Source organism: Agelaius tricolor, unplaced genomic scaffold, assembly GCF_023055355.1.
Source record: "Agelaius tricolor isolate 1412-34295 unplaced genomic scaffold, bAgeTri1.0.p SCAF_13, whole genome shotgun sequence".
Classification (NCBI taxonomy): Eukaryota; Metazoa; Chordata; class Aves; order Passeriformes; family Icteridae; genus Agelaius; species Agelaius tricolor.
In genome coordinates, this window is record NW_027269273.1 from 12,991,135 (window position 1) to 13,015,482 (window position 24,348).

Below are 24,348 nucleotides of genomic sequence, written 5' to 3' on the forward strand. Positions count from 1 at the left end.
AGGTGTCAGCCTAGTATCATATAGACAAAGATGAATGCATTAGAATTTCAATATCAGTAAACAGAACATTATGAGATTAATTAAGAAAATCCCAAAATACTAAATGTTTAAAAAAAAATCTACAGACCCATTCAACCAAACGCTTTTGTGTGAGGCAGCCTGGTCCCACATGGGATCTCACATCTGAGATAGCAAATATTACTACAGTGTAATATAATGAATTTCAGCTTGATGACAAAGAGTAAACTTTTTCAGGAAGGAGACCAAGAAATTACTGATATTATCTGCCGCACTGCCTGTGTGAGGGTGAAGTATTAAAAATAGGTATATCATAGTAACTACTTTTTTATGCCATATATGGCACAAAAAAATAATGCTGCTCTTCCAACAAAATGATTGTTCAAAGTCTTCTGTCATACAGAGAAAGACTTCAACTGTCAGTTAATTTAACAGGATTGAAACCATCTACCACCTCTTCTCTCTTCATCTTAAGCCTAACAATGTAAAATGAAACCAAGCTGGCTGGACACAGGAAGATTTTCCCAAAGGAAGCAAGTTACCCTGTCAGTGCCAACCCCACAGAAAATCACAGGGTAGCTTCACACATTGGGGAAGGTCTGATACTGTTTGCCCAGAAAGCTGCAGTCAGTGAGGGACCTACTGACAGCCTCAGGGTGCCAAAACTGGCCAAGTAGCACAAGATCTAGATGCAACATTGTTTTGAAGATCTGCTTAATAACCTAGTGAGAAGTGGAAAAAACTGAGATGCTTTCATGCAGGGGGAAATGATCTAAGCACAGGAGTGAGCTACTCTGATCAAAGATAAAGAATTTCCCAAACTCCTACCCCATAACTGTTGATCTTCACACCTTTTAATAAAATATTTGGCAAGGGCAAAACTTAGGTAATAGCTCAAAGTAAGGGACATATTTGGAGATGTTCAGGAGAGTTTTCTTCCACAGAAGTCCACTAAGACAACACACAAAGAAACAATATTCTGTAATTGATTAAAATATTTTATTGGCTAGAAAATGGAGAAATATGCAGTATGCATAGAAATATACTGAAATATGAAGTCTTCCAGAATATTCCTGTATAAAAACCACAATTCATACTTCTACATCTTATTTATATACAATACCAAATGTATTCAAGAGTGTGAGTAAGGTCATATTTGCATTTCTTTCTTCTCTTGAAAGCACATTTGGTGTAGTCCAAGGCCTTTTTGTTTCTTCAAGAGAAAATTGCACAGGCTCCCTATTTCCTCATTTGGCCTGAAACCTGATGAAATTTTACATATTCTTCTCTCCCTTACTAGATCCTTTCAAGCTTGACTTCTGCCTCTTTTTCTCCCTCTGTCCCAGTATGCGATAGACTTTTTTCTTAGCCTCCTTTTGCCTCTTGAATTTCTGTTCATCCTCCTTCTGCTTAACTTTGAGATATTCTTTAAGCTGTTCCCGATGCTTTACTTTGGCTTTCTTAATCTTGTAATTATTCACTGTACTCAAAGCACTGAGTAGAGCTGATATCTAGAACAGAAAATGGACAATCAATATACATGCAACCCAGTTTTGGTGAGCAAGAAACAGTGTAACCTCAGCAGGCACATACAAATGAATCAGAGATTCAAGGCAAGTTCCTAATTATCTCTGCACCTGTTACCCAATTTCTAAAATGGTTAATTATTTATCCTGTTAGGAAGTTAATCAAAGCTTTAATTTTTGTGAACTCTGATTTTGGTTAGATAGCTTGTAAAAGGCTGTGCCTAATTGCTACTATAGAACACTTAAACTGCAGTTTGGATCTTCTTGCCTCTGCAAGCACTCTAATTCTCAATTTTGGAAGCAGAGTATTTGCTTCAAATCCTGTCTGTGTTAATAATGCATGGCAATGACAAGTCAAATAAAAAACTGCAGCTGCCAATTTAAGTCACCCATAATATGAGAGCACTAAATCCAAGTGAAACTCCTTTCAAGTGCTGTGACAAGGACAAAAATCGTATTTAGGCTTCAGGTGACCTACTAGTCTAAAAAATAGACACCATCCACTCCGTGACAGTTCCATACACATACTGTGTGCCAAACAGGAACAAAACAAATTGCAAGTGATCATTTTTCACCAGGAACATATATATCTTTAGCATTAGCAGTAGATTGAAATGCAAAAACAATAGTTAGAAAAGCTTTGAACAACACATTTACCCTTCAGGAGTCTTTGTTTCAGAATAAGTGATAATTACCTTCTTTTCATGAGGCTCCCTGATAACAGCTGGTCTCCACTGGTCTTTTGGAGTCTTGCCTTTCTTCTCCAGATTCTTAGGCTTGTTCTTAAAAGGCAGTGCCTTCTGCAGTGCTTTAGGAATGTGGAGCTTATTGAAGTGCCTCTTCTCCCTCACAATAGGCTAAGAGAATGAATACAGAACATACATATAATACTCATGATCTTAAAAACTTTTATTTAATTTTTCATCTTTTAGTGGAGAAAATACCCAACAAAACACCACAAACCAAAATAGAAATACACACCCCTCAAAAAAAAAAACCCCAAACCAAACAAAGCACACAAAAAAACCCACAAACCAAACGTAAACAAACATCCTCTGACAAACAACAAACAAACAACATCCTCTGACATCCTTGGACTGAACTGTAAATGATATGTTCACCCCAATTACTACAACAGAAGTCTCAGTAAGCTTCTGGAGAAGACTTGTACCCTGCAGATTACTTTGTATACTTTAACTGACCCATAACAATCTACTCTCAACTATTTTATTTCCATCTCATGTCAAGACTGTGCTTTGTAGATAAAAATTTAAAGTCACACATGCATGTGTATGAACATGTTTTCATACTGCTCTCAGTTTGCACAGGTATGAGACACACTGCAAATTTGACTGGTTTTAAAAAACAAAACAAAACAAAACAGAAATGTACCTTATAGAGAGAATCCTTGTTCTGTTTCAGTTTGATGCCTCGCTCATACCTCAGCTGGCCTGTTGTCTTCATGCCACTCCAACTATCTTTCTCACCTGCTGGCTTCAGCAGGGATGTTACAGGGTTATAAAACATTGGGATAGAAACAGGATACCAAGTCCTCACAAAAACAATATCTGAAAGAAAAGGGAACGTTAGTTGGCTCTAAAAATATGAAATGTAAAGAGTTCATCACATCCACACTCTAAGGAAAGATTGCCTGAACAGAACAGATACTGCACCACATGCTAGCATTGTGTTTGCTATATAGACCAAATGTCTTCAACTTGTGGTAAAAGCAATGCAAAACCCCATAAAGGCATGAACAGCACACATTCCTGAAGAGTAGGCAGCTGAATACCATCCTGTTCATTCATATTCAAGAACAAGCAATAGAATTCATATATGTAATGTGCCTATATAATTACTGACAAAACCAATTTTCTTTTCCTTTGCCTATTTTTATATAAGAACTAACTTGCTTTTATTTTGCACTATCTGTGATTTTCTTGTGTGTAGGAAAACAGGTCATATAAACCCAAGTAAGTATAAAGTCATATTCTCAGTATCACGGTGACAGTCAGCAAACACAGGACATCCTCTGCACAATTTACCCAAAAGGTTACAAGAAAAAGTTCTCAGAAAACTGTCCTTCTACCACTTGTACCACTAAATTCAACTCATCATGTTCAAGGAGAAAGCCTGTGTAAAACACTAAAACCATGCTCTGTAAAGCAGTAAAACACTTAATGCAGATGCATGTCTTCAACTCAAGCCCTTTTCATCTGCATACTATATGACTTCTGAGTAGAAGTGAAAGAAATCAAACATAAAAAACACTTTTGAATTTCACTCTGCATCTCACAAGGTAGTTCTTACTCTGTGAATTCACATCTCAATTATCAAATCCCAGAATTCTGAGACACAGCTTTGCAATCTGTGAAGAAGGATGAAAGTTGTGTGATACCTTACATGCAATGTGCAACTTACCACTCATCAGCAACTTGTCTTCAAATGTTGCTCTGAAAGCACCCACAGGAGCTCTGAGGGCCTTTTTGATCTGGCCTCGGATGCCACTCACGCTACGGATCGCTGCACCTTCAAACTTAGCCACTTCCAACTGAGAGTTAAACATGCCCTGAAAATGTGAATTACCACTGTTGTTCAAGATGCCAAGTCTCTCTCTGTGACCTATGTAGGCCACAAAACCAGAATTCCCACAAGCATATCTTATAAAGAAACAGGAGAAGCATAGCACTGTCTTTAGACTAAGAGTGCTGAGTGCTGATCATACCAAAAACCCACTGAGCTGACTTCAGGTGAGCTACTGAAAGCAATCTACTTAGTCATACATCACAGGCAAGGTTGCTAAGCATTAAATATATGTATTTAAAAATTCAAACCAGAACATATCTACAGAAGCTTTACAGTTCTCCTTTGAAGTAATTTGCTAGAACACAGGACAATTTAAAAACAACCAAGCTGCCCTAAGTTGCTAGTTCTGAGATTCTAATACAATACAGTTCTTGAAGGTTTGGGCTTCTTTCATATATCACAAGAAAAGCAAGAAAAAAATCTGTCTATGCCTAGTGCAAACACTGGAGTGCTTCATTGCTGGGATCACTGCTTAGCTGCTTGCTGCCTCAAATGCACAACAACCTAAGCTCTCCCTGAGCCTGAAAGCCCAGCTAAGCACAGTGGGAAGGTCAGTGAACATTGACTTGGCAGCACTCCCTACCCCAGACATTTTTGTAACTGTAACTGAGAAGTCTAAAGCACTGCTAGAAGTCTCCTTTCACTCCAGAGTCGAAATTTAGTGGGATCAGACTGATCAGTGGGATGAGACCAGGCACAGGTTTACATCCTCCAAAGTTGTCTGCCATTGCTAATCAGTGGGTTTTTAAGAAGGAAGCAGGAGGTGGGAAGGAAAAAAAATCACACTGAATGTGAATCAGCAGACTGTTCCAGAATTTTTGTCTGGTTAACAATTACTCATATTCCTTGTAGTAACCAGTATCTTTAGAGGTCACATGGAAGAGAGCTCAAAAAAGCACAGGCAGCTCTTGAGATCCAGGACAGCATTCAATAATAACTGAGAACTTCTGCCTCAGGAAAGGCAATCCCAGGTTGCATTCCTTCCTAACATCAGTTCATCTGGTTTTACAGTATACATACCTATGAACTTACCTTAATAAAACAAGTGTTCTTGAAAATTTTGAATGGAAAACCAGTTAGCTTTAATTTCTTTACAATAGTGATGGATTTATCTAAATCAAGCACAACTCCTGTGGCAGCAATCCGGAAGTCAGGCTGAAACATCAGACATGAAAGACACTGCTGAATGTGTATTCCTCAAACAGTGAAGACACCATTTAGAATCACAGAATCGTAAAATAGTTCGACTGGAAGTCATCTAGATGACTTCTAAAGGTCATTTAGTCCCACTCCCCTGACATGAGCACAGACCAATAGATGAGGCAGCTCAGAGCCCCAGCCAGTCTGACTGAATATTTCCAGGGACGGGGCACCCACAACCTCTCTCATCAACCTGTTCATGTTTTACCACCCTTGTTGTAAAAACCTTCCTCCTAATATCTAGTCTAAATCAACTCTTTTAATTTAAAATCATTCCCCCTTATCCTATCACAGCAGGCCCTGCTAAGTTTATCCCCATATGTTTTTAAGCCCCCCTTATATACTTAAATGCTGCAATGAGGTGTCCCCAGAGCTTTCTCTTCTCCATGATGAACCCCAACTCTCTCACAGCCTTTTCTCCTGGGAGAGGTGCTCCATCCCTCCAGTCATCTTTGTGACTGTTCTCTGGACCTGCTCCAACAGGTCCGTGTCTTTCCTGTGCTGAGGGCCCCAAGGCTGGCTGTGGTACTCCAGCTGGGGTCTCACTGGAGCAGAGCAGAGGAGCAGAATCCCCTCCCTTGCTCTGCTGCTGGCACTGCTCTTGCTTCAGCCCAGGATGTGATTTGCTCTCGGGGCAAGTTCACACGACCACAGCTCAGCCTCTCGTCCACCAGAATCTCCAAGTCCTTCCCAGCAGGAGCTGCTCTCAATCCCTTCACTGCACGATCTGCACTGACACTGGGGGCTGCCCCAGGTCTGGAGCAGGACCTTGCACTTGGCCTCATTGAACCTTGTGGGCTTCCCCCTGGACCACTTCCCAAGGTTCTCCTGGACTGTATTCCATTCCTCAGGCACGTCAACCACAGCACTCAGCCTGCAAACTGCCTGTGTCACTGATGGTCAGTGCTCACCAAACAGTGCTGGTCCCAGCACAGACTGCTGAGGGACACCACTTGTCAGCACTGCACACCAGGACACTGCGCTGTTGACCACCACCCTCCAGATGTGGCCATTCAACCAACTCCTCCTCCACTAAACAGTCCACCCACTGAATGAATGTCTTTCCAACTTTGAGAGAAGGATGTTGTTGGGCACCTGCACTCCACATTTCACTTCTAAGATTCAGAATTTCTAACCTTTACAGAAGTAATGCAGCATGAAAAATGCAGATTGACTAGTACAGACTAGTTGATGTGCTGCTGACATAACATTTCTACCATTCACTAATGAGATTTCCAGAACTGCCATTCTAATTACCTTGGAAACAATCTAAAAGTCCTTGTGATCTACCTCGCTGCGTTCTCTTTATGAAACAGAATCTTACTCAGACAGAAAATCTCAAAGGAAAAGTGCTTTATGTACTGCTCTAAGACACTGTATTATGTGAGGGACACATGATGAAAACAGACTTTTAGAACATGTAAAAAGACAACTGTGCAATAGTACTTGAAGGCATATTTTAGGAAGGAGATAATAATCACCATTGATTACTGACAAGCTCATTACAATGCCATGCAAAGATTTTGCAACCAATTGTCTGCAAACATGAACTACCTTGGATTAATATATATCTAATAAAGATCATATCTGATAAATACTGCTTTAACACTATTTAAATTGGAATTATAGAATTGCTTGGTTTTGAAGGGACCTCAAAGATCATCTCATTCCAACACCTCTGCCATGGGCATCTTCCACTAGACCAGGCTGCTCATGGCCCCATGCAACCTGGCCTTAAATACACAGCTTCTCTGGGCAATCTGTGACAGAGCCTCATCACCCTCACAGTAAACAATTTCTTCCTGAAATTTGCTAAACAAACAAACAAACAAACAAAAATATCCTCTCCATACAGCTTCCCACCTCAACATAATACACCTTTCAGAAGCTTGAGCCCCGCTACTTTCACAGTTCCTACAACTACACTGTTTTATCATAATGTAAACTTCCTTCCCAGAACATATGTATTTTCCACAAATACCTATAGAAAGTGTTAATAAACATTCTGTGGTAACAAACCTACCGTTGTGCCACTGACAGACTGCACTGCCAAAAATCCTGTCCCCTGAGGAGTGATGGGCCCTAAAAGAAAATTAAATTTAAAAATTTCTGAGAAGTTTTACTACGCAATATCTAATCCCTATTTAAATTCCAAAAGCTTAAAAATACATGAAAATATACTCAATGAAGAAAACCAAAGTTTAAAGCCCTCAAACTACTGCTCACATTTAAAGCCCCATAAAGGAATGGTTAACAAGAAATTAGTCATGCAAAGGCTGGGCCCATAATGTGTGCAAAGTCTATCTGCACACAAATCAGGTTCCTCTTCAATATGCTACAACTTAGCAGAATGCTCAGAATTTGATTAGAAGCCAAGCAATTCACAAATCATTTAAATAATGCACAAATATCAGAGAACTGCCTATTTTCCCACACTACTTGATGTTATTTTTTGTTCCACGGGGAAAAAGCTGTATACTTCTCATTGCAAAAGTTGCATTTCCTGGTACATCCTGCAAAGCCAGAGAACTGTACTCTGCTGAGGTGAGCTGGGACACAGCTGCAGCAGGCTCACCCCAGAAGGCTGCCCTGCAGTGCATGTGCAGTGAGAGCTGTACTCTGCTGAGGTGAGGCAGGACACACTGCAGCAGGCTCACCCCAGAACGCTGCCCTGCAGTGCATGTGCAGTGAGAGCTGTACTCTGCTGAGGTGAGGCAGGACACAGCTGCAGCAGGCTCACCCCAGAAGGCTGCCCTGCAGTGCATGTGCAGTGAGAGCTGTACTCTGCTGAAGGGAGCTGGGACACAGCTGCAGCAGGCTCACCCCAGAAGGCTGCCCCACAGTGCATGTGCAGTGAGAGCTGTACTCTGCTGAGGTGAGCTGAGACACAGCTGCAGCAGGCTCACCCCAGAAGGCTGCCCTGCAGTGCATGTGCAGTGAGAGCTGTACTCTGCTGAGGTGAGCTGGGACACAGCTGCAGCAGGCTCACCCCAGAAGGCTGCCCCACAGTGCATGTGCAGTGAGAGCTGTACTCTGCTGAGGTGAGCTGGGACACAGCTGCAGCGGGCTCACCCCAGAAGGCTGCCCCACAGTGCATGTACAGCTAAAGCTGTACTCTGCTGAGGTGAGGCAGGACACAGCTGCAGCGGGCTCACCCCAGAAGGCTGCCCCACAGTGCATGTGCTGCGGGGTGTACTTGAGCAGGCGCTGCCGCCCGTTGTGGTCCTCAATGTAGAACATGGGGATGGTCTGGAAGCGCCTCCAGCCCAGCGACAGGATCAGGGGATCGCGCGTCTTCAGGATCTTCTTGTACCACCGGTGCTTCTTCAGGCGCAGCTAGTTGGAAGAGAAGGTGAACCATGCTACTGCAGGATGGCAACAGTGATTCTGAAACTCAAGCCTTAGTTTTTCAGGAATGATTGAAAGCAACTTCTATCTACACTAGAATTTTTATACACTAAGTTTTATCTTTGTTTATCTTCAGAAGATCAATCAGTATTTCACTCACTCTGAAGCCATGTGTGTATGCATACAGCAAGTATTATATTAAAAATACATTTATATATGTGCTAATAGCTTTTCTGTAGTCACTTGCATATAGATCATGAAGGTCAGAGAACAATTAATGTTTGCAATTTAGCAATCACAGTATCAGACCTTAGTCCTGAGACACCTCTGCAGCTGAACATTAAACAGCAGTAACCTTTTCCAGTTATCCAATTAAGCCTGTAAAGACCCAGAATCTGCTACTGTAGAATTACACTTTGTGTCTAAAGCAAATCCCCTATTCAGGAGACAAGGATGGAAGTTTCTGTCTGTGTTTACTGTATTTTAAATACACAGAAAGCAGTAACTCTAGACACCCTGAAGCACACCTGCACTGAGATAAGATGCACTCAGCCCTTTGGCTACGTACCTGTACATAGCCGACATTTCCCTCACTGTTGCCCAGACCACCCAGGATGATGGGGTAATGAGGATCAAAGTTCAGGACAAATTCACAGGGCACATTCTCAATCTCTATTCGAACATACATGCCAGGCCTGAATCCCTCATACTGCACTCTGGTCTCATCATCCTGATCTTCAAATTCCGCTCGGTTAAGCTATGTGACAAAGACATAATTCACAAAATTCAAGTATTAGCAACTTGTTCAAGAAGGGATGGTTCTATTTAAAACATTCTAACATTTATATAAATCTTTTTGGGAAAGATCTAAGAATAGGTTTTGTGTGACTACAGAGGAAGATGTCTACCACCACTTCTGTTCAGAGGAAGATCTCTACCACCACAAAGCCCTTCCAATTTGAGATCCCAAGTGGGCCTGTTAGTCTACTTGAAAGACAGTAGCCAGTATTCAGACACTGATTCTTTTACTGGAATGTCCTTCTTTACCCTTTAAGTGCTCTCAGTGCATCAGCATACCAGAGCTCAGATTATCCTTTGTGACAGAGGCTAATACAAGCAGGTAAGGATTAATTTAACAACTATTTAGGGCAAAATTTTGTCAAAAGACAAGACAGTGAAGTTATTAACATTATTAAAGTTATTAATGTAAGGCAGTGTTCTCCCAAGTCAGTCAAAGAAGGAAGCTACTTTTAAGCTTACAAGTTCTCATGTAAAAAAACAAAGGCCTGGAACAAAACCAACACCTCACATTCTGGATACAGTTACACTGAAGACTTCTACCACATGTACAGAGCAATAGTCATTAATTATTTTTCCCCAAAATAACTTCACAGTTGGATAAAAAAGACTGTCACAGGGAATTTACTTATCCATTAACAACAGTGCAAAAAATCACACTAAAAATAATACCAGGAAAATATATGGCAAAAATTAATATAAGGAGAATTTTCACCTTCCTACAAATAAAAGGATGCCTTTTTTATTTAAAAACTTTTTAAGTAGTTGAAGTTTAGATGATACATCCTGGCTTATTCAGTGATTTAAAGTATGGTTAAATATTGCACTCAGTTTAAATTAAGCTTTCACTTGTTTGGCTTATTTACTTGCTTTCCTTTCCAGATAACAGAATCAAAAAGTTCAAGCATAAAAAAAAATCACAAGTATGTATTTCTTTCTGTAATACCTCCTGAGCATCACCTGTGTCTCCAGGAAAAAATCCTTGGGAGACAAACTCTTGTGGAGCATTTTGGAAGACATATAGCCAGATAAATTAGCAGACAGTACCTGTGCTTGTTTATGCATTTCTTCTTTAAGATCATCAAAGTATGTGGCATCCCCTTCATCATATTCTGCATCAAACATTTCTTTAAGTTTTCTTTTCTTGTCCATGCGCTCCTTTTTCTTTTCCTCCTCCTCAGGTTCTGGTTTGGACATTTTTTCATCTTCCTCCTCCTCTTCTTCACTTCCAGACTAATCAACAATAAGTTGTCAAACATGTAAAATGGTTCACTGAAAGCAACTCATTCTCATCAACATTTTGATAGATATTATTAAACAATATTTTTATAGATATGATTAAACAATACTTTCTTATAGTGTCAATTATTAGACACTTGAAAAACATTTCAATTTTAGACAGAAATTAGTAAGCTATTCATACAAGGAGACAACTTCAGCAAGGCCTGAAAGATCTCATTATTTAATCATATTCCTTTTCACTGACAAAACTTTTTTGACTAAAGATCATTTTATTGCAAGGGAACAGACCCTAGAACTGACCTACCTGTTATTCTACAGCTAATATAAGCATATATAATACAGGAGGAAAAAAAAGTAATTGTTGATAGCATTGAGCTATCAACTGCTGGAAGGCTGGAAGCACTCTAGAGAGCAGGGAGAAGGAAGTTTGTTCACAGACCATTTGAAAACTGCCAAAATGATGCCATTACCCTCAATTTAACAACAAATGCAAAGCCATCAAGTTGCTCAGTCCAAAAACAAATTGATTTTTCAGTTTGTACTGTCACAGACAACTACAGTTCTGTTATTGAAAGATATCCAAGCCACAGCATAAAATTGCTTCCACCAGCCTCCTTTATGCAGATAAGAGGAATGAACTAGGAAACTGTGTCAAGTTTCCACTATTTGTTGTGTTTAAACAGAGTGCTATAATCTTCTGCATCAGATGAGATGACATAGTACAAACAGTTATGATTACATTTGGTTTTAAAATACTTCTGTCCTGCCTCCAGATCCCCCAGCTCTTGATTAAGCCTGACACCTACTGTCAAATAAGTGAGGTGACTTCTACATAATTAACTACAAACAAAAACTCAGGCTCAGGCTAAAAACATGCCACTCTAGATAAAGTCAGCAATAAACATAAATTTTCTTTCATGCTCCCACTGATTTCCTTCCTATTGATTCTATGAGCACTGTATTTATTACATAGGATGCCTATCAGTTGATAAGAAACACATACTTGGCTAAAGAACATAAAAATGTTAAAGAACATAAAAATGCAGATCAGACCTGCTCTCCTCCAGCAGCAGCCTTTCCTTTGTGCACCACCCCAGTTTCCAGATCTTCAAAATCTCCATACAGCTCTTCTGCAACAGTGAGCACCCAAGACAAGTGAGCATTAGTTAACCATTCTGCTGTATTGCTCCACACCATCTCCCATGTGTTCAGTACTATGCATTTCTCAGTGCTGCCATGGAGATTAGTTTCAGTCCAAATATTTTTGATTCCCATCAAGTTTTATACATTTATTTTGCCCTCTTTACAGCTTCAGCTGAAAATTCCCAGCTAAACTCAATGTGGCTCTTCCTTTACCCTTTCAACACCCTTATGATTTAAAAAATGCAAATAAAGTTTAGATCACCCCAAAGGACTCCCAATACATTAGTTTGCACTCTAATGACACAAGACACCAGCAGAGCAATTGAGCTCCTATGTTTAATTAAAAAAAAAATTAAATATAGCTGACAGTCTTTGGGTTAAAAACATGTGCTTATATAAGCCTGTTAAAGCACAATCATAATGCATCTAAGATATAGGCACATTCTTAAACTTTTTAAGTATTTCCTAATTAAAAAAAAAAAAAAAACAACAACAAAAACCCAAAAACACCACCTCCAAAACATCTCAAGATAGATCTCACTTTTCAGCCAAACATGAAAGGCAAGCTTGTCTTCCTAATAAAAGAATAGTTTCTGTTTATTTCTACCATGGTTATCTAAAAGAATAAACTATATATGACGAATAGATGAACTCAGATATGTAATTCAAAGCTGGCATGACCAAGTTTTGAGACTAAGGACTCCATTTAGTAATTTAAGTTACATACTCTATTTTTCAGACAGTAAATTTCCAGAATGTGGTATATGCCTACTGTTTCTACAGAGACTGACAGCAATGTGTAATTATATTAGTATCTATATAATAATTTATATAGTAGTTTGACAAAAAAACCCTGCAAGTATAGCACTAAGGTACAATATTCTATATACATAACTAAAAAGTCATATTTTTCTTAAAAATCCTATAGAGGAATAATTTTTAAAAGGGTTACACATACCATCTTCCTCCAACAGCTTTGCTGCATCTTTATCATCCTCCCACTTCCCAGTAACAAAGCAGTCTCGAATACTGCTCATAACCTGCAAAATAAATTGCACAGCTGCATTGCCTTGCACAGCCACAGCTTATCATCAACAGAAATGTTCTCCAAGACATTCCCCACTCCCCCAGCAGAGACAATTCTCACATGCAGCTCCACATCAAGACAGCATTACCAAAACTACACAATGCCTCCCCAAAAGCAGGATTGTGAACCCAGTTTCATTCTTGCCCAAAAGTCTTTGCATTACCAAAATCTCTACCCTACATTGTATTTTCGCTGGGTCTCCCCTGCTTTTTATTTTTTGGTAAATAAAGAACAAACTATTATCCACCAAATACTCAAATGAGACAAGCATTGAATTGATTTACTGTAACTTGCCACTCTTCTAAAAACAAACATTGGAATCTGTTACTTATACTGACAGCAAAGTGGCAGAATCTAAGACACTGTGACCATAGCTCCCACAGCTCTGTTTCAATAACAACTCAGTCATGCTTTATGAGACACAGCCAGGACAGAACCAGGCAGGATATGGAGAAGCAATTATCCAATGGCATTACCTCTTCTAAATCCCAATCTTGTGGCTTTTCTACCAGGAATTTGGAGCAGTCAAGAGCATTAGCCTTCTGTTTGGATGCTTGGTCTGGACGGCTGACACGAAACAAACCTCCAAGTTCATCATCTGCACCCTCGCTCTCCTGGTCCTCATCCTCCACAGCTAAACCAAACACAGAGGCTGTGATGATTTCCCCCACAGTACATGCATGAAATTCATTAACCACCTCTCTCTTTATGTTTCCCAACAGCTGCAGCAGTTTAAAGAAATAAAAGAACCAAACTGGAACAGTTTTGAATGTAAAAGCCTAAAGAAAAAGGTACACTGATCTAGTTGTTTTCATAACTGGAATAATTTTAAAAAAAAATATTGTCCAATAAGTAAACAGAGGATGCTTGTTCAATATCACAAATCAGAACAATAGCAAAATGATCTGTGAACAGGAAGGAACAGGAACAGGAATTAAGCTTGTGTGTAAATCAAGAGTACCAGACTGGAGAATCTGTCAGAAAGTCTTCTCACACCTGCACTGTGGAAGGTTTACAATCTCATCATGTTCTACAAAGGTTCTGCACAATGAGATTGGCACTCTCAGACAACAACTGTAAAAGTTGTGAATTAAAACAGGACACGTTACATAAACAGCAATTTTCTCTTCCTTTTAAGCCAGCTATTTTCCCTTGACAAACACCTGATACTAAGTCATGTATAAGAGACTCTTCCACAGTCACAGTGAGACAGAAATTCCTGAAACCAGCCAACAGACAACATCCCTTTATGAAACACAATTACCACAATGGGTTTGCATAATATCTATCAGATCATTACACAAATAACCAAACCTTAAATGTTTGGAAGAAATAACTGTGTAAGAAAACATAACTGTGTAAAAAAACTGTGTAAGAAATAACTGTGTAAGTAACAACTGAGCAGTCTGGAAAATGAACTCAAAATGCTTTTTACAGGAAAAGTAAAAACTGTCTTCCCATTACAATTATTAGTAAAAATGAGCATCAGCAATTAAAAAGTCAATTAACTCTCCTCAAGCCTCCCACCAAAAGACCATGCTCAAATATTCAAACTTGAAAACTTAGTAACAGCTAAAAGCCAGCTGGGACAAGTTTCCAAACAGATCTGTACCTGTTCCATATACAAGTTTCCGAAGATTGGGGGTTGATCGCTGCTGTCTTAGAAAGGCCTCAGCTGCCTTCTGTGTGAGGTCCTCCTTCCATTTAAGTGCACCTGAAAAGGGAAAAAAGTTACAAAAAAGAACAAGACTCAGCAACTACAAAAATAATTTAAATAAGGACATGACAAGAGACTTAAGAAGTGTAGACACAGCCCACAGTTTCTTTTTCTCATATTCTATATATACACAGAATCATGAACTGTGGATAACAAATTATACCAGTGATTTATTTTTTTTTAGGCTAGAATTTTAAAAATTTATTAACAACAGTAACAGATTTGATCATGTTCACAATGATACATGCCTTCTTCACAGACTCACAGAATGGCTGAGGTTGAGAGGGACTTCTGGAGGCCTCTGTGTCCAGCCCCACTGCTCAAGCAGCCACACCTAAGGCAGGCTGCTCAGCACCATGTCAGGATGGCTTTTGAACATCTCCAAAGATGGAGATTCCTGCTCCAGTGCTCAGTGAGCAGTTAGTGCATTTTAGTAACATTCCCCCAAACATATTTTAGCCTTTCTAGATGTAACAGAGCATCATAATTTGTTTTACACACACAGCTATAGAGATTAAAGAGAAGTATATGCAAAATCAATGAAGTTTTGTTTATAAAATGAATCACCTCCGTTCTAGAGGAAGGAAACTTGACACTGCATACTACAATGTAAATGAAAGACTTAATACCAAGTATTTCAAGCTTTCCTAACTTGAAGTTTTGCTACTTAAGAATTATATCTAAATACACACACACACACACACACATATATATATATATATATATATATATATATATATATATATATATATATATATGACAGGCAACATCATGGATTATTGACTAATTATATCCTTTAACAATTAATACAATGATGTGGACAGTAAAAATTAAACAGTTATAGTCTACCTGTTGTGTCAGCAGAAAGATCTATTTTTTCTTCATACTCCTCTTCGTCTCTCAGCAAGTTCTCCACATCATCATCCTCAGTATCTAGAGTTTTAACTTTGGTATGTCTAACACTATCAGCTTTCTTTGCTTTACTCTGCTGAAATCCATTCCTATTTGTCTCATCAGCTTCTAATTCCCCATGTGATTCTCCTTCATCATCATCCTCTTCAAGGGAAGAGTTCTCATCCTCAGATTCTGATGCCTCTTCTGCAGTGCAGTTTCCTGAATCTGTAGTGAGCACTGCTTTTCTTTTGGGGCTGTGCACTGAGATTTGTGGTTTTGTTTCTGTATGTTCACTATCCATATCACACTGCTTAGATTCAGCTCTCTTATTTGCAGCCTCAAATTCACTACCTGAGCTTTCATCTTTACAAGTCCTTTGTACGTCCCCCTCCTCCTCTTCCTCCTCCTCATCTTCCTCCATCTCACTATCTTCAGGGGCAGTTTCTCCTTCTTCTTCAGAGCTCAGCTCCAGATCATCATCACTGTCAGCAAATGCTGGTAGCTCATTCACAGCTTCTTCCTGAGGCACCTCTGTTTTCAGGCGCTTGGCTCTCCTACCAGCCATCCCTTCCCGCAAGAGCATTCCCTCACTTTCTTCCTCAGCATCATTTTCATCATCACCATCACTTCCATCTTCAGACACTGCTTCTTCTTCATCTTCTTCTTCTTGGTCATCTTCCTCATCACTTGCTGCATCATCATTTTCCTTCTCGTCGTCTTCAAATACAGCCTTCCGACGAACTCTTCCACTCTTCAAATCCACCTGCCTCTCTTCTTTTGGCATCACAAACCTGTTTTCCCAAAGACCACATTTGGGGTAAGATGGTGAAGTACAAGAAAATTTTAATGAAAGAATTAAGCTTCGTGTTAATATTGTTAAACAATTCTACAAATTTTCTTTCAAAGAAAGTGAAGTTACGTAGACCATTAGAAAGGCGCTGGCATCCTTTAGTGTCTATTTATTCAAGAATATTGAACATTATAACCAAAATTAATTCCAATAAATTTCTTCATTTTCCAAGGAATTAATTAAAACAGAGATGTTACTTGTATCAGCAAGAAATTCCTGGAAGGCAGGCCTACACTGCTTGCAAAACATTCTAGTACCAATTACTTTTATCCCAAAATACAGTGTGGCATATGAGTAATCTCAGAAGAGGAAAAAACAGACATTTTACAGGCTGTGCTCTATTGAGAATTCTTCCTAAATTAGAGCCTGAAATTAGAGATTCATTCATGCTCAAACACTGCTCAACACTCAGAACTTACTCTTGTCCTACATCTTCTGACCCCAAGGGTGTAGAGTCCATGAAGAGAGAGACCTTGCTTGATGCCATCTTAACATCAATGGCTGAGTGTGTGGAGATGAGGCTCTGAACAAGTTCCTGATTTGGCCTCACTTCCTCCTGGAAAGACAGGACTTTTTACTTTTCAATAAAGTTGAATAAACAAATGTCTAATAACACCCATCAGTCTAAACTAGCAGAAATACACATATGCAAGAAAAAATTGCAGAGCATTTTAAAGAAACATTTTCTCAGAATAGAATAGCAAGGTCTCCCTTCCCCTCTTCACATTTCAAGAATATCTGTAATATCAACCCAAGAAAAATTGAAGAGGGACTCCTCCACAGTATGCAACCACTACAGTAAACACCAGCAAACACATTGTTACAGACCCAAAGATATTTAACATTTAACACAATACAGGGAAAAAAAACTGAATTCAATTTGTTTGTAGATAAATCTTTTTTTTTCTCCCTTTGACCAGTCAAATCCTTTAAGTCTTTCCCCCAACAATCATCATGCCCTGCAAGTAAGAGTAGTAATAGTCCAGCACCAGATTTCATAAATCTTAGGTCAATATTTGGAAAGTTATTACACAAACTTTAGGTATTTAATATTAAGTGATCTTCCAATGTGTTGTACAATAACAGATAATAGAAATATCCCTTCTCTGAAATCCCTGAAGGAGAAAAGAACTAATTACCCACTATGGATAGATAAGGATTGATTATTTTAAAGAAGCTTATTTTTAAACACTTCTTTTGGCTTTAAGGATAAAAACTATATTTTCCAAGAGAATTCAAACCACCACCAGCATTCTTTTACCTCTTCTTTTTCATGAGCATGGCTTCCACCAAGGTCAATGTAAACAGCATCTTTGTCATACACAATACCCCCAACTCCTGAGAGAGGGGCATAGACAAGCTTCTCTTTCTCATTTAAGGAACGTTTCTTCTGCTGCTCAGGGAGGGCACAGGGGTCTGGCAGGAAACTCACATCACTCACTGTGAAGTCTCCAACACCTGAGGGGACAGACAATGATTCACCAACAGGAAGCTCTGTACCAAATATCCAATTCCTCTGCCTTAGCACTGAACTCAGAGAAAAATACATGAATTCACTAGAATCCTGCAAAGCTTTGTTTGTTTCTTTGCTTGTTTTCAAATGACAAAAACAGCAACTCACTTTTCTGAGTAGGTCTGTAAATTTATTATCACGGTATTTCTTAATTTAAACTATTTAATCATTCACTTAAAATATTAAATTATTCAATTCTGACCATAATAAATATATTACATAATTTACTAATTCACATCATTTAAATTAACTTTTCATAATTAGAGTTTATATGTTTTACATCTTAAGCACTTTCTAAAAGTGATACACTTATAAAAAATTTTAAATACTGTGAACAATGTGTTTATCAGTGCAACAAAACTGCACAATTTAAAACAAAACTATTTACAAGATTTATTGTCACAAAAATGTGCATTATGAAAAAAATTTCAAAAACATAACAGGCATTTAGAAAGGTGAAAAATCTGTTGCATAACATACTTTAAAGATACAAATAATTTCAGCTATGCTGTTTTTCACATATCAGTACAGAAAGAGTTCTAAACTGATAAATTACCTGGCATGTGAATTTGACTTTTGTTTTTTAGGTGTGCTCCTCTCAGGTATCCATACAGTGATATCTTCCTGTCACATTTGGGATTGATTCGAACATCCTCTGGGTTTGTCAGCTCTTCCATTCTACTCAACATTTAAAATAACAGTTAAAATATCCAGAGTCTCAATGGTAACTTTTCAGAGAAGATAATTTAAGAGAACATCGTTGCTGCCACTGCATGATCTGCAGCCTCTAATAATCAAAACTGAATTACCATAGGAAAGAAAAAAATCATGGAAAAAATGATCTTCTAAGAACATTTTAGAATTCTTTTCTAAAAGCTGTATAATGATGCTCAACAAATTTCCAGAAGGTTTACTGACACTTCACTGAGCAGGTACTGCTTTCTTAGCACATTTTGACTGCTCTTTATCGGCTTTGTACACACAACCCTCCTCTAATCAAGTTCACCGTTAGAGGGCAAACAGCTGAATGTCACATTCCCTGCAGCCACACACCACCTTCTTTTCCCTAAGAATGCTGGGGAGCAACACAGCAGCTACCACAGGAAAGAGGGGCTGTTTACAGGCAGAGGAGGGGAAATCCTCTCTATACTGCACAGAGTAGGCAGCACACAGAGCCAAGGAGGAGAATGGGGGCACAACCCGGCATCAGATCAGTTTAAATCTGACCCAACAATCATGAAACTGCAACAGTTAGAGCACCCTAAAACATTGTTACTGAAATACTACAGAATGTGGGGTTTGCATTTTCCCTCTCTTTGCTTGATGTATTTTGCAGGTCTTTGCACAATGCTTATCTACCTCTCTGACAATTTTTCCTGAAGAATTAGAGCTAAAGAAGACGCTCATTCAAGGCACCTTGGATTATTGTGGGAATTTAGTCATAACTGTAAGCATTCTGGCAATAAAATATGAAAGGTGAGGTAATCAAGATTACTTTCATGTTCCAGCTGCCATCAAGATTACTTTCATGTTCCAAAGAGACTGTGAATGAAATGCTATACAGGGAGATGGAGCAGAAGGGATATTCCAGGGAACTCAGAGGACTAATTCACCAACTGTTCTTTAATCACTAGAATGCTGTTTCTTTTGCACAGAAATTCAGTATACTCATCAACAAGCAGGATTATTTTAATTATCCTGTGTTTCAAATGTATTTACAATATACCAGAGGCATGTACATGACCTGACACAAGTGAAAACTGAACTGCAGAGGCACCTTCCCTTCCCAAAGCCACTCAGGGAACACCAAACACCCATTCACACACAGAGCTGAGGGCAAGCAGCACAGCTTTTTCAAACAACAAGGTGCTGTCTATGCTGGGAATAAAGAACAGAGAGAAAAACACACACCTGTCTGCAAGAACATATGGGTGAGACGTTTGCCAAGTGAGAGGCCGGAATTTCATAACCGAGATAAAACGCCCCAAGTTGTGAATTTCCTGCTTCTGGTATTCTCCATGAACCATGCCAGACAAATAAAACAACTTGGCACCCTAAGCATATTAAAAAGACATAAAAACATAAAAAAGTCTATTTAATACCCATAAAGCTAACAAGAAAAGTACATATTTAATGCAATTATAATTTGTAAGTCTTAATTGAAAATTATATTACAACTGGTTCTGAAAGATCAAACTAACCAGGTTACTTCAACATGAAAATTGTCCCTTAAATCTCATTGGAAAACTATTCACATCCTCAAGATCTCATACAGACCTACAAGCAGATCCTCCATGCACAGCACCTGCATAACAGACCTAGTAGCAAATTAGGCATCTTATCACACCAGGATTGAGAATAATCACACAACTATTTTAGCAAACAGAAGAAAGATTAAACAATCTGATACAGTATCAACATTGTTCACTTACCTATTTAAAAGATGTAAGAATATAATAAACACTTAAGTATTGACCCACTTTTAATTTAGCGTCCATAAAGCAAAATATATGAAAAAATTAATGTTAAATGTCATACCGGATACACTTCAGTCCAGAATCTGTGCTTTAACTTCTTTTTAGTCTTCTTTAATTGTTTGTTGTTCTTGAATGTGTCCAAGTGGGTTAGAACTCCCATAATTTTGGGAAAGCCATGTACCTGGCAAATGTTCAGGAATTCAAATGTTTCCATCTCAAATCCAAAGCTGGCATCAATGAGCATTAGAACCTGTAAACAAAATATTCACATTTCACTACAGCAATACCACAGTGCCTACATGAGATTATTTCAAATACCACACCTTTAAAGTCTTAAGCTTCTCAGGAACCAAAATTCTAAAATGCACTGACACAGCAGCCAACAGTCACATGAAAATGGAAGCAAAGTTGGTTTAGGGTTTTAAGAATAAAGAACTTAAAGCATACAGGAACTGATGACAGCTCTTCAAGCACTGATATAATCTCAGCCCCCTAACAACAAATCCAAACAGATTCTCAGCACCACCATGTGCACACAGAACCTGAATCATCCACCAGCAAATGTATCTGTACTGTTTGGTACATGTCCCATACTCAGTAGAAAACATAAAAGTAGAAGAATATCTAGATCAGTGTACACATGTATTTAGATATTTACATAGTTAATACTTAGACAAGGATCCCAATACCTAATCAGCTGTGAATAATATACTCCCAATCCACATGTAAAGTAAAATTCTAAACAAAGGAATCGTGCACTGGATCCCCAGGATCAGTTGGTGTAATCTCTTGATCCAAAAGTTGCAAGTAAATTACAAGTGACCACACTTCACTGAAATCAGCTGTATTACTACAAAATAGATGGAGACAGATGGAGACAGATGGAGACCTCAGGGTGCAAAAAAACCCCAACTAGTACACTGATACATACTTCCACTTTGAACATCAGCTGAAAACTTCTTGACTAAAACTCATTTTCAGATTTTATATAGTTTAACCAAATCCCTTAATGAGAATTCACTGTGTCACCTTGGCCTGTTATAAGATCTTCCACTAGAAGTTTACCAGTTGCATTAGCAATGAAGCCCAGCAACATTTCCCTTGTTTCACATCCTCCCCACCACCACCACACACACACACACACTTTTACTTTCCCCATCCTCAGGATGAGGAAAGTGCTGGGGCTGTTCCAGAACATAAGGTGTGTCAAAGAGCTCAGGTCTTGTTCTTTTGAAACCAAAGACAGTTTTGCCTTTGATAGCAAAAAATGTGTAGAGAAACCAGACACTGGTGCAGTCCAATCAAAAGTAGTATTTTCAATATAAATTATAGTAGAAATCACATTCCATGGTTAACTTACCAAATCAGCAACTTTAGCCAGGTCGATCATTGTGTTAATGTCACACCCACATTCAATAATGGTCAGCCGGCGTTTTTTACCTGAAAACAGAATTAAGCATCAAAAACTGCAACAGAGGGAGCAAACCAATAGTTTTATTTTCAGGTCACATTCCTGGAGTTCCTCCAGGGTATCTGGGACTCAGATTCTGGTCTAGCATGTAAATCATCCAACATGCATCACTGCAGAAGTGTCTGTTTTTACCTGTTTATAACTGTACTATAATATAATTCTTTAAATTATCCAATCTTCTTTTACTGTACATATGCCAGATCACACATCCAAATGATATCTTCAAAATGACCAAAAATCATGAGAACATGAGCACATCCCAGCAAGACAAGTAAGGAGCACAAAAGAAGCATTTGCATTTCTATCTTTGTTCTCACCTGAAACAATTGTAACAGGACCCCGGATTTCAACCAGCTTTTGCCTGGTGAAGTTCTTAATGAGACACTTTATCACAGTGCTCTTCCCAACCTTGGGAGGGCCAACCACAACCACCACCACGGGAGGTGGCTCCAAAGGAGTCCGGTCAACCACGGGAATGTGATGCTTTTTAGTCTTCAGATCCTGAGTTCTGAGGAGAAATTTGTAATAAATAAACACAGGAACGCCATGGATAGTGGCATTTACTATTTGAAAGTCTTCAGTATTTGCAAAGGCTTGAGCACAAATGGAGCCCAAGCAGAGACACCAGGAACTCCCACTGAGCCTAAGGAGCTATACTGCTTTCCTATGGATTAACAGAGTGTACAGTGCAACAGAGATGCACAAAGCACCCCACTCCTGATGCACAAACTACAGCGTGACTGGGCGAATGATGAATGCCAGGCAGAGACACCAGTGAAAACACAGTCTGTGTATGTCTACACAAAGTAACAAAGAAAGCCCAGAAACTCCCACCCCTCCAGCCGCCTCGGCAGGCTCTGGAGCAGCTCCCACTCTCACCGATGGAAAGTCCTGGCCATCCGCACAGCGGACTGCACCGTGAAGGCTTTGGGGTTTCTCTTCCGTGCATTCTCCTCATCGCCTATTCCCAGGTCATTGAGATAACGTTTCCTTTTCTTCTCTGCCTTCGGCCCGCTATGCTTTGCACGATGCTTCTTCTTCTCTTTTTCCTCCATCTTACTGGTTCAACACTTGTTTAGAGCCAGCAGGATCCTGAGTTCCTCCGTGTGACAGCGGGCACAGCTGGCACAGGAGGAGAGCACAGTTAGCACAGGGCACGGGTACACGGCACACCAGTTGGAGAGCACCGAGCAAGCACCACCGCACCCCGCTCACGGGGCCCATTCCCGGTGCACGGCAGCCCCCGCGCCCCGCACTCCCGGCCCGGAGCCCCGGGAGGCCGGCAGCGCCCCGGCGGTACGGCTGAGGGCGAGGAGCTGCCGGGCACACCGCGGACCCTCAGCTCGCCAAGGGGTCCGGCGGCGGGGCCCCTCCCCACGAGCAGCCACCACTCACCGGGGCCGTGCGGGCCGTAGGCCCGGTCCTGCCCGGTCTGACGCTGTCCTGCCCGGTCTGACGCTGTCCTGCCCGGTCCGACGCTCTCCTCCTGGCCCGACGCTGTTCCCCCCGATCGGGTGCTGTCCCCCGGCCCCGCGCTGTCCCCTCGGTTCGGGTGCTATCCCCCGGCCCGTCCCGGCCCCGCCGCCCGGCCCACGTGTGCCCGCACCGACCGCTCCGTTGCGGAGCTGCCCTCCCGGAAACAGTGGCTGCGCGCGGAGTTCCGTGCGCGGCGGCGGAGCGCTATTGCCGGCGCACACGCGTCCCACAGCGGGAGAGTGGCGGCGGCGCCGCGCAGCCCGCACCGGGAACCGGGACGGGACCGGGAGTCGGCTCCTGTGCGCGTGTTGAGGAATAAATGACTGCCCTGGAAGCTCTGTGAAAGCCCGCGGTAGCTGCCCGGCGGGGCCGGCCCCACAGCACCCGGAGCGGAGGAGGCGTGGGAACCTTCAGGTGCCCGCGGGCTCGGGGCAGCCCACGCACAGACTGGCAGATGCGGCCCCAGCAATTACTGCGAGAAATATAAAAAATCAATCCTTGCCAAGCACTATGGGAGGATGAACAAGTCAGAGGGTAAAACCTATGAAGAGCTTTTCCGTGCAGTGAGGTCTGACGGAATTCATCATAGAATGACAGGAACAATGGGGATTTCGGCCCTGAGCCCCGGGGTGATGAGGCCATCCCATGACCGAGCCCCGCCGTGCCAGCCCCGCCTGGGCACTGAGGGCCGCGCTCCTGAACCCTCCGGGAACGGGGACTCCGCCACCTCCCCGGGCAGCCCATTCCAATGTCTAATCGCCTTTTCTATGAAGAAATGTTTCCTGATTTCCAATCTAAGCCTCCCCTGGTGCAGTTTAACACTGTGTCCTCTCCTCCCGTCGCTAATACAACTCAGGTGGGGGCGTTTTGCAGGTACCAAGCCCTGCAGCCACAGGGACATGACCAGGCATGCGGAGGGCAGGGTACCCGGGTGAGAAGTGAGCCATTGTTTTATTTCAGCTCTGTGCCCCGCCTGAAGGCCAGTTCCCTGGTAAGTGAGGT

At 40.7% G+C, this 24,348-nt stretch overlaps 1 protein-coding gene across 2 annotated transcripts; it reads right to left on the reverse strand.

The window, feature by feature from the left end:
- Nucleotides 1-995: 995 nt before the first annotated feature.
- BMS1 (BMS1 ribosome biogenesis factor) lies at nt 996-23,562 on the reverse strand. 2 transcript variants are annotated; one of them, XM_071438773.1, is made up of 23 exons: nt 23,477-23,562; nt 22,750-22,992; nt 22,188-22,378; nt 21,760-21,839; nt 20,461-20,649; nt 19,834-19,976; nt 18,479-18,600; nt 17,671-17,867; nt 16,829-16,965; nt 15,515-16,350; nt 14,561-14,662; nt 13,425-13,582; nt 12,820-12,901; nt 11,772-11,848; nt 10,524-10,709; nt 9,247-9,435; nt 8,486-8,666; nt 7,354-7,412; nt 5,163-5,285; nt 3,966-4,113; nt 2,937-3,112; nt 2,240-2,401; nt 996-1,529 (listed from the first exon to the last, which is right to left on the reverse strand). In XM_071438773.1, the coding sequence occupies exons 2-23, from the start codon at nt 22,923-22,925 to the stop codon at nt 1,293-1,295; spliced, it is 3,951 nt and encodes a 1,316-aa protein (XP_071294874.1). In that variant the 5' UTR covers nt 22,926-22,992; nt 23,477-23,562; the 3' UTR covers nt 996-1,292. The 2 variants fall into 2 exon arrangements, with proteins under 2 accessions (XP_071294874.1, XP_071294873.1); XM_071438772.1 differs by lacking the exon at nt 23,477-23,562 and adding an exon at nt 23,266-23,460.
- Between the last annotated feature and the right edge of the window lie 786 nt (nt 23,563-24,348).

Excerpts from the sequence above, each read along its gene's own strand:
- BMS1 (XM_071438773.1), bottom strand. The coding sequence starts at position 22,925 with ATGGAGGAAAAAGAGAAGAAGAAGCATCGTGCAAAGCATAGCGGGCCG. Across the intron at positions 19,977-20,460 it reads TCTGGACTGAAGTGTATCCG|GGTGCCAAGTTGTTTTATTT; the intron begins GTATGACATTTA and ends TAATATGCTTAG. Across the intron at positions 5,286-7,353 it reads AGTCTGTCAGTGGCACAACG|CCTGACTTCCGGATTGCTGC; the intron begins GTAGGTTTGTTA and ends CTGATGTTTCAG.